General features: G+C 39.7%; 1 protein-coding gene across 1 annotated transcript in view; it reads right to left on the reverse strand.

The window, feature by feature from the left end:
- LOC106153054 (uncharacterized) overlaps positions 1 to 11,134 on the reverse strand; it is a 77,260-nt gene that overhangs the window by 31,784 nt on the left and 34,342 nt on the right. Inside the window, exons 7-19 of the mRNA XM_086997510.1 lie at positions 9,072 to 11,066; positions 7,995 to 8,819; positions 7,587 to 7,790; positions 7,001 to 7,095; positions 6,278 to 6,400; positions 5,632 to 5,740; positions 5,061 to 5,242; positions 4,502 to 4,705; positions 4,074 to 4,175; positions 3,304 to 3,472; positions 1,355 to 1,471; positions 886 to 1,083; positions 395 to 629 (exon numbers count right to left, since the gene is read on the reverse strand). Coding sequence (XP_086853636.1) covers positions 395 to 629; positions 886 to 1,083; positions 1,355 to 1,471; positions 3,304 to 3,472; positions 4,074 to 4,175; positions 4,502 to 4,705; positions 5,061 to 5,242; positions 5,632 to 5,740; positions 6,278 to 6,400; positions 7,001 to 7,095; positions 7,587 to 7,790; positions 7,995 to 8,819; positions 9,072 to 11,066 — 4,558 coding nt within the window. The remainder of the gene's footprint in view (positions 1 to 394; positions 630 to 885; positions 1,084 to 1,354; positions 1,472 to 3,303; positions 3,473 to 4,073; positions 4,176 to 4,501; positions 4,706 to 5,060; positions 5,243 to 5,631; positions 5,741 to 6,277; positions 6,401 to 7,000; positions 7,096 to 7,586; positions 7,791 to 7,994; positions 8,820 to 9,071; positions 11,067 to 11,134) is intronic.

Raw genomic sequence — 11,134 nt, forward strand, 5'->3', positions numbered from 1 at the left:
GGGGGAAGTAATAAAGCAATTAAAAGTAGCAGACAATTCATCAAAGGGTTACCTGGATGAGTGAGATCATCCGTTTACCCCACATTTACCTGGAGATATAGTTTGATCAGATTTTAAATAAAATGTTCTGCACTTCTATCCCTGTACTTGTTCTCCACGAAAATACTTTGTTTAATGAAATTAACATTATCTATCCTCAATTTGCATCATCACACTAAGAAATATTCAGAAAATGAAAAAAAAAATTTGAACTTTGTACTCTTTACTTTATATATATATAGAGAGAGAATGTTAGTGTAAAAATCCACTCTCAAATGTCATCTGTGAGTTGAATTAGCCGAATATTCGCCATGCCCACGTGATTTCACAGGCTTTTGTAATTCTCATATCTTACGCTAAGGACATGGCGTTTCCACATGTCTTCAGTTGGCCGTGGTATAACTTTGCCCCGGCTTCTTCGACGATGTCTTCTACATCTTCCAGGAACCCATGGCTAACAGTACCGACCATTACATCGCCGACCTGAACTCCTACCACCGCGTTCTTTAACAGAATAATGTACTGTGACGCAATGGGCCTTTGGCTAACGTCATACCAATGACCAAGACATTTATACACCCGCTGTGGAGCTGCAAAAAATAAAATAATGCATCTAAGTTGACCATATGTAGAATTACAGTGATATTTTATAACGTTTACATTTGTATAACCTATATTAATGTATACTTATTCAGAACATTGACTATTTTTTATGCACCCCCTCCCATCAATGTCAATGTCAAGTCTGTATATAAACTTGCAATATTGGTTCATGTACAACAAAAGTATCAGGAAAGCACACAGTCATGTACGGGAGTGCTGATTGAAACTTTATGTTAAACATACCCTCGATCGCGCGGACCGTGGAACCATTTACTACTTTTCCTTGTTGTACAAGGGCATTTTGAAGTACTTGCACTTCCGGTATATGGTCGAGAGTCCTGTCGTCCATAAGATAATGTACAGGTACGGTCTGGTTAATGTTGGCATACTGGATAATATCTTCCAACTTGGCTGTTGATGTGGAAAAGTACTTATACGTTCCTAAAATACATATTTTGGTGTCCCGAAACTGTGTTGTAAAAATGCATGGTGTATACTGGAGGTACATAGCTTGGTTATCACCACCTACGTTAATGGTTATTTTAAGTTATTATATGGTTGAAACAGGTGACATTCTGAAATACGTTTTTCATGATAGATTTTAAAGTCAAAATACGCGTACGTAATTGACAAAAGAACTGATTCACAAAAGAACTGATGCATCCACAAAGAATATCCATAAAATATGTAAAAAAATTAGAAAACAATATACCTGTTTCCTTAGTTGAATACACGTTATGCATTATCCCTCCTGCTTGTCTACTGACGATGGAAAAGTTTCTATGCCGTGGATACCTTATCCTGTCTCTGGATACAATAATGGTTTGACCTGTAATAGAAAGTGGATCATATATATCCTTAATACATACATACATAATGCTATGTCATACTTACAGTTACAACAAGTTTGCAAATACATGTATCTTAAGGCAATGTCACATAATGAACCAACATATGAGAAATTTTAAACATACTCAGACAAACGCAACATCTTATAGTTAGACATATGTCGCAGGTAAACGTTGGTGTACGTTCGCATACGCAGAGGCAGCAGAACGTTTTGAGAATGTTCAAAAATTCCCACGTTACCCATACGATATATCTTTAGGATACGCTTGGCATACGGTAGAATGTTACGATAAGGTTAAGATATGTTTCTCACACGGTGACCGATGCATTTTGCCTTTCTGAAGCGCACAAGTAACATAATGATGGCGAACAAGTATTGAAAGTATCTGTAACGTTTGATTAGCGTGCTTCACTTACGCTTGACTGGCGTTCAGAAAGAAGTAACACAACGCTTTGTTATCTGCGGTAATAATATAGTGCTATTTTCATATTATCATAATCATTACACTTCCTTCAAGAGAGGCAAGAAGCTGAGGACCCTTTGAAGCACTGGATCAAACCCGAAGCAGAATCAATTCCATGGCAAGACGATACGATTAAACCTCAAAATGAACTTCATGTATATTAAATTGTTTTTAAAACCGAATATGAACTATATTTTTATAAAGATCAATGTCATAACATAAATGTTACCAAAACGGACTAAAATAGGCACTGTCGCCCTGTAGCATATTGCACTAACATATGAAGTAAACTGCTCACACGCAGACAAACGCAATAAGTTCGTCGGAATTACGCCGTACACGTATACATTTCGTATACGAAGGCAGACGTTGGTGTGCGCCTACATACGCATAAGTGGGTGAATTCAGCATGCTCAAAAATCACCCATACGCTATCCATACGTTAGGGATACGCTTAACGTACGACAAATAGGCTAGATTGGTGCTAAACATACGTAACAGCTACGCTTCAATGCGATTGTTAGATATACGCGGCGCATGGATAACATGTGCATCATAATAAAGACACACAGACGTTGTTGTAATAATTAATAAACCTATGTAAATGTATGTATGCCGTATATACATGTCTTTTGCGTATATTTGCGTATGCCGATCGTATTTTGCGTTTACTTAACGAACGGTCCCTGCGTTTTGTCATTTGTGGTAAAATAAGAGTTTCATTTGCACATTTTCATCACAACCATCCCAGATGGAGAGGAAAGATGTAGATACATGTATTTTCTAAGACCATTTGATTCAGTTGATCCAGTTTGCAGTTAATAACTGTCAACAAAACATGTACAGAAGTCCGCTACTAATCCATTGCTCATTCGTTCATATACGTTAATCGTACGCTTATATATGGTACTCAAAGCCTCATACACGCTAAAGAAACGTTCATATACACAACTTATCGCTCAAATATGCTACTACAATGCTACAATATACCGTACTCATCCGTACCCCATATGGCGATATACGCTTACAATGACACACCTTGGTTACTCACACAATATTCAAACGCAAGTTATACAATATTTCATATGCTCTAAGTTATACGTTTCATCGACAAACGGCACTTATGCTTCTTACTCTAGGTGTAACAGTGCCTTTAGAAAATAACCACTATGTGAGGCAGACTTTTATGGAGCACAAAATATGGTTATAGCTTGTAGGTTTTAACAAATATTGTCACGTTGTTTCGCTTTTTGTCTTTAGAGCCAACCAGGAAAACTCACTTTTTGCTAAAATTAAATCGTGGTACATTATATAACGTTCACAACAAATGGATAAAATTATACTCTACCTGGCTTACTCGGAAGTGGGCACACATATAATTCTGCTTTAGAAGGGTTTATTGCCACCACGTGGGGATGTAGAGTTGTGTCTAACGCCCTGTTGCCATGGTGATAGTCGGGCCTCACTAAGCCATGAGGACACTTCCCCATGTCCCAATAACGACAGCCGTAAGACATCTTAAAGAACCGATAATGTTTTAATTAAAGATATTAAAACTAATTTTTAAAATTTAGAATTGTCTTTTTACAGAGATACATGAAGCAGTACTTCAAGTACAAAAATGGATACTGGACCACAGCCTATGAACTTATTCAGCCAAACACTGAGTTTAACATGTAGACTGGTATTAACTGAAACCGCATACATGTACATACCCTGCTGGTTGGCAAGAAATACTCTTTTAAAAGGGAATTTGATCGAATTTTTTTCATTAGGCTGTTTTCAATTGTGACATGCACATGTCTCCATGTAAGTGTCCTCAATAAGGCCTGCATATTACTATACCGTCGTTCTGAACAAAACTATATAACAGCCGGGTTGATCATGAATAAGAAGTCGCGTGGAAATGTTTTTTCTATAAAAATAGTTTATAGCTCCGAATACAGTTACAACAACATATAAAGAGTCATGTTAAGTTATGTAGAGCACAGCGCCTTGGTAAGCTAGTTGGTCCAACTTTATTTAGACTGAATTTTAGGGCGGGGTCGCTGTTTACGGCGCTCGGCGGTATCAGGATGAATAAGCTATAAGTTCCTTATATCAACAACCACTACTTACATCGTCACTAAAGCAGGCCTCCACGTCTCTACACCTGTGACAGAGCTCATCACTGGCATACCGTATGGTGGAGTTACACTGCCGGTACTCACAGCCGATATACTGGAACAGTTTAGGAAAGTATACAGTCACTGGAAACTTTTTGCTGTGTGTACACGAAGGAATAAAAATGCTATATGCGTGTATCTTATCTATAAAATAAGCAAGTCTTAAGTCCGGGCCTCATAATAGAACTTGCGACGGAAACTATACTCGTTTGCAAAAAAAAAAAAACTGTGATTAAAGTGCGCCTTACATAGACCTGCTGGGCTGCGCCGCAGATAATAAATGGTTAACGAACATTCCAAGACACGAAATTCGCTACCTTGCACAACAAACGGGCTGTGTACTTCAGCAGGGAAGGTATTGGTAGCTAATTAATAAATTACCTCGATCTCCTTTGAGCATCCCATGTGGGTGTCTACAGAGAAACAGTCGTGATAGAACCATGTTCCACACTGCTCTCTCAACGGCTGAGACTCGTAGCCTGGCAGACATCTTTGTTTGTGGTCACACCACCCACATCCAGGCTGTTCAGTACATGATCTACACGTGCTGTACACGGGGCAGTAGCTTACTGAACAGGCACGACCCTACAGATATAAATGCCGAGGTCATTAGTCTCTCTCTCTCACTCTCTGGTCTCTCTCTCTCTCTCTCTCTCTCTCTCTCTCTCTCTATGTGTGTGTGTGTGTGTGTGTGTGTGTGTGTGTGTGTGTTCAAATTGTATGAAGGTTCAAAAGTCTGATCGCATTGTTTACATGTCTCAATCATCTTTTGGCAAGTATATATATCTTCTGATAATTAAAAGACAAATATCAGAGAATGTTTTTTCAGTGATAGGGCGCTGAAACTTATATTCACTTTAAACTGTTTATCGCACCGGTAATGTTTAAATGACACCTCACGTGAATGTAGTTATACAGTATGTACAAATGAGAGATTTACCTGCCAGCCAGGCTGACACATGCATTGGTTCGGTCCCACACATGTCCCGTACTTTCCACACTTGTTTCTGTCTCTACAGTGGTACACGGAGCAGTCCTTCCCTTCCCAACCACGGTTACAGTGGCAACGTTTATCATAACCACAGCGTCCATTGTACGAACAGCCATTGAGACACTTGCTTCCTGCAGTATTAACAAAACAAAAGGCTGGTAAATAATACTGACTTACATTTACAAAATTATACATCTGACCTTGAAATTTCTTTCATGGAAATTAGGGCAAGATGGGTACAACCAAACTTACATTCAACTCAACGCCATTTTAATGGGAGACTCAGAATAGTCAAATACAAAAAAGGGCAACCGGTTCGTTTGAGACATAATTGTAGACTACTTATGAAATAAAAGTTGGGACACGAAAGAAATTTGAAACCAAAGCGTGTATATATAAGATAAAAAAACATCGTAGAAATAAAATGCAACGCACTAAAGAGTTAAAAAAAACGAGCGGTCCAACGATGGTCATTATGGCCATAGATCAAATCGCCTGGACACAGCATCCTTACTATTACCTGCTGTACGTTTGCAAATGAAAGGCGCAAAGTGGGAACATTCTTCCAAATAAGTGCCCCCACTTCCATCTACCGCGGTGATGTTAAACAGTGAGCACTTGCCACTTTTCTGGAAGATAACATCACTTGAATTAAATGTGGGGGACTATAGGAAGCTCCCGGGGAAATGACCATGGACCTGTCGCATCCCGCACGAAAACGCAGTAGATGCTCCAGCGCAGTAGACTACTGCAATCATACTGCAAATATGCTTCAAATCTGCTTCGCATTGGGAGCTAATTAGCATATTTGAAACATGCTTCTATCATGCTGCTAATCTACTGCATTAATGCTCCTCCTCTGTACAACCCTATGTAATTTTTGAAGTAGAATTGCAGTAGGGTATACTGCATTTCTACTGCAAATATGCTCCACACCACTACTGCGTTAATGCTTCTTTGCTACTTCGATACTACTGCATTTTCGTGCGGGATAACTTTACCATATACTAGTAAACATGACAAAAGAGGGCGTTGAAAAAAATGGTTCTCACTTGAGGTCAAATAAAATGTCATTTGCAGCTGCATCTGTATAGGAACACCTATTACTACTACACGGTAGGCTTACAGCATAACCAAATGCATATCTGTAACGTAAAATACTCTACCCAATCTTGATTTCCAGTCCATAGCCCATAGCTTTGTTGTCCAATTGCGCGAGATTTAAGAACGCTTGCGACAAAGTCGCTTTCCTCTTCTCCTTGTGGACTGAACGGCATGCTGTATTCTTTCTGAGATATAAGATAAACAACACCATGAATAGCCAAAATACGTTAAAAAATAACGGTTTAGACCCACAAGTAGGCTGTGACAGCGAGTGTGAGATTAACCTTTGGTTAACCTTTGGATGACGTGTCCACATGATCAAAATATCAAAAATATATCAAGATATATAAAGAAAAATCGGATCTATTCTGATCGGTACTCAGGACAATGAGAAATCCTTGTGTGCTTGAAGCAAAAAAAGTAACAAAAACAGTAATACGGTAACAATTAATCAGTAACAACAGCATCCGCTACGGTATCGGTTCTGGTGTTAAGATACTGATCTACCGTAGGCTTCGTTTAACAGAGATCCATCTTCTATTACATTCATATAGGTAAGAGTTACGCGACGTAAGTGTGTCAAAAACTAGGACGTCTAGGACGGGGCTAAAATGTACAAATCAACTTTGGCAATGAACATTTAACTTTTTAAAAAAGTGATCGAATCATTTAAAAATGATAGAATGAGTTTAGCGATGCATAATATGAACACAACTATACAAAGGATAACGTATTTGTGATCGGCTAGCACCAGCAAATAATCTGCCCCTTCAGAACATCCTTACCTCACAAGATCCAACAGCATCTGAGAATGTCTGCACTCCCCCAACGTACAGGTAACATATGCTATCGTTCTGCAACCATCCCAACGGACACAAACCTGGAACCAGGTCACATTATCTGAAATGTCTAAACTAAGGTCTTCAAGTTAAGTCATCGTAGTCACCATGCATGCATCAAGCAGCATATGTGTTCTAAGGAGCCCAGCACACACACACACACACACACACACACACAAACACACACACACACACACACACATACACATATATATATATTAGTACTAACTGGTCACCTACAGTTACAAACATTCCAATCAATAATTATGGCCTCCCGTCTGGTACCTTTTGATGCCAATTTTAGCTATTATATGGCATGTCAAGGAAGAGAAAGATATGTGATGGCAATTATATATGTTCTATATGTTCTGTTGTAATCAAAATACACCAGAACTGTACATACAAGTGGTAATACACAGGTTGATATTTTAAAAATACAAAGCAAGTGAATCGACATAACTTTTAAGCCAAATGCAGAGCTACAGGGGGATGCTTGGATTCACGTCTAACTATATTATAGCACATTATTTACCAAATTGTTTAACTGGAAGACATCCGTGTACATCACACGCTTTAACTTCCGGGTTCCACACTAAACCACGTGGACATACTCGAGGGATGGTTCCGCGTGCTGTGAACTCATAGAATCGACTACAATCTCTGGTGTCCGGCAGGAACGTGCCGTTTATTACTTCCGGGATTTGTCGTGGGAAATATGCTGGGGATACCTTGGGCCCTGGGGTGAAGATTTCAACAAAAATATAGGAAGTGCTGCCAAAGAATATCGCGGTAGAATGCTGCCATGTCATATGGTAAAAATTGAGTAAAAGAAAAAGCTATAGATATAAAAAAAGGAATATCCATTGAATCTACAATTCTATAGACGGGAAAGACCAAGACAACAAGAACTTAAAAAGTAGCATTAAAATAAAAAACTTACCATTTAGAAAATCTGCTTTTGAATCTAGTATGGGCTGTATTATGACGTGAGGGAGGGAGAACCCAGTGCTATTGTCTCGAATCCTCTGCTTGATCTGCGCATGCCCTGTCAGTCCCCACCAGTTGAATGACGCATTCACAGCTGTAGAAGCTCCTTCACTTGTTATTTCGAACTTAAAAGACGGATTGTGAAAATAGTTACCATGGAGAAACGATGATGACACACCAGCAACTACAGCCGCCATGTTGTTTGCGTCTCTTGCGATGTTATAATATATGACGTTGTCAGTAGTGACCTCCATCGTGTTTCTTTTGGGTTGTGTTGTCCACCACATCACATGAAGACCCGTGTTGTTGTAGATGTAGTTGTTTGTGACGGTTCCAGACACACCCTCCAGGTGGAGGACATCACTGTACCTATCTCCCTGTCCGTGTTGTATTACATTTCCATCTATACTGCATTGGTGTGTGTGTGGACCGTCCTCTACTGCTACAACCAGTATGCTCTCCTGCTGGGTTGTACGGACGATCTGGTTGCTCCAAATGTTAATGTTTATGCTCTGGCTGTGGATTCTTGCAAGAATGCCGCCGTGGTTCCCATCTAGATAATTGTTAGCAATGGTGACACTGCAGGACCCAGCAATGTTCAGTCGGATAGCTGCTTTCCAGTATTCAGCACGGAAGTACGATGACTGGCCGTTTGAACGGAATGTATTCTTTGTAATAGCAAAATCAACGTCATCCTCTCCCACTGTGGTGATATTTACTCCACCCAGACCGTTGTTTGAAAAAGCGTTTCCTTCTATCTCTCTTCTGGTTCTGGTCTCTATATATTAATAGAATTAAATGATTCAATTGAAAATAGCAAAACTGATTATTTCAAACACCATAATGTTCATGTACATTATTGCATTTCTACCTCCCAAAAATAGGACTAGAAAACAGTGTCGTGAATAATGATTAAATGCATGTATAAACACTTTTACGCAATCACACATTTTGTGCACTGACACGCAAAGAGACAGGGGGTAGATAGAGAGAGGGGGGCTTGCAACTAGCACATAATCAATATGCTTACCTTTAAGAATGGACAGATCCTTTCCCACTTTCACACCAAACACAATACTCTCTGTTCCGTAGTATTTCCAATCTCTGTAGCCGTTAACAAGTCTGACTGTCACGCTGGAACTGTTGATTGGTATATCATACGGAATGTAATGATCGTTTTGGTCGACATGGATAATTCGTTTTGCGGTTAGAGGAGAAATTCCCTCAAATATTTCGAGAAGGTAGTTAAACCGCATGCTGAATTGTAAGATCTGTAAGGCAGTTATTTCTCTTGTTGATAGAATGGTCTTGGTACAGTTGTAACGATAAAATATGGGTCTGTTGGAAAAATACAGAATAGAGTCAGTTTCGATTCTTAATGTTTTGGTATTTGTGTCGCACATGTTATCTAACCCGTATAATACCCCAGGCCATCCAACTGACTCGTACTGGACACTTGTGTCTAAAGCTTGACTTCTGGTTTGCACTGAGATGACATTGACGCCCACACCTCCGTTGTCAATAAAGTCATTATTTTTTATTATATTTTCGCCCTTTGGCATCACTAATTCTATACCGTTGAAAGCTGAACCAAAAATTCTCGATTTCATTACAACGATGCTGGATTTTACTGTCTGAATTGTGGAGCCATGGTAGCCACTTTTGTATCCTGCGCTATAAAAATCGACATGGATAATCTCTGACGTTGAATTATCTGATGCAAACACTATCCCTTGCCATTGGTTACACCCTGAATAAGGGTATTTGCATCCAAAAACAATTTTCTTCTCTTTGTCACCGTCAGCAATAAGCTTACCAAGAACAAGGACACCTTTGTCCCTTGACGGCTTGACCCAAACTCCTGGTTCAATGACCACCTCAACATTGTGTAAAATAGTCCAGTCCTCTTTCAGATAGTAAGGTGAATCTTTTGCTGCTAATCTTATGGACTGGTTCAACCACCCGCCAAGCACGTTTCCTTGTGGATGTCCCTCCGTGACGTCAGGAGTGTACACCATCTCGTTTGATCTCGACACGAATGGAAGTAATCGCACCTCTGGTAGGTACATGTCATTGTGGGCGTCATACACACGTCCTCGCACACAGGTCGTGTTATCACATCCCCAAAAGTTGAATCTGGCATCAAAGCCGTCTTTCCATTTTGTTGAGCGAGTCATGACATACACTTCTGCCTGAAGGCCCGGGTTTTGAAGCGTGTTGTTTTGAACAAGATGATCTATGTAACCACTGATGGTAAGTGTAGCTGACGACGGAGGTCTTGCTGGCTGACGTCTGTTGGCGCCGGATGAATAGGTGTTGTAAATCATGATATTCCCTGTCAGTACAATGCTTGGTGAGTTACTCAGGCCGTATTTTGTTTTTTCCATATTCGTGTCGATGATATTCTTGTAACTATTACCTGATATATCATTGTTAACGAAATGTATTACTTTTTCATATCCGCTGTACCTGATCATTGACCCAGAGCTGTAGCCATTACCCATGATTTCATTCCTTGATACGGTCATATTCAGAGTTCCACCACTGATGTCGAGTATATTCCCTTTGTTGTCAGTTATTATGTTATTCGGGAACCGGATATCCACATCTTTGGGGTTGTCATCCCTGACAAAGTACTGTAACAATGTGCCCCTGGTGCCGCTGATCTTACATCCGTCAATGGTTAGCTGTTCTCTACTGCCACGGTAATTGTAGATATAAATTCCATAGTCATTGGAATCTAAGGTTGTATTTTTGACCGTGATGGCAAATGACGGTAACAGTTCATTCACCAGTGGAACATGAGATACACTATATAACCTAACATCCATGAATCTGTAGTTTCCTACTATGACTGAGTCTTTTATATCAACACCAACTTGTCCCACATAGGGGTAGTCTAGATGTCTTCCGTCAGTCCGTATTCCATTAGTGGAGCCTTGGTGTTGGCCATAAACTACTGTATAGGATCCACTGATTAAAATATTCTCCAATTTAAGACTGGGTTTGTATGGCGGTAAATGGTCTGAAAAGTATATTCATACTATAAGAACTGTACCATTACTCATTCAAAGCGTTTTTATCCTTCATATA

Source organism: Lingula anatina, chromosome 10, assembly GCF_051362555.1.
Source record: "Lingula anatina isolate TDL-2025a chromosome 10, LinAna3.0, whole genome shotgun sequence".
Lineage (NCBI taxonomy): Eukaryota > Metazoa > Brachiopoda > Lingulata > Lingulida > Lingulidae > Lingula > Lingula anatina.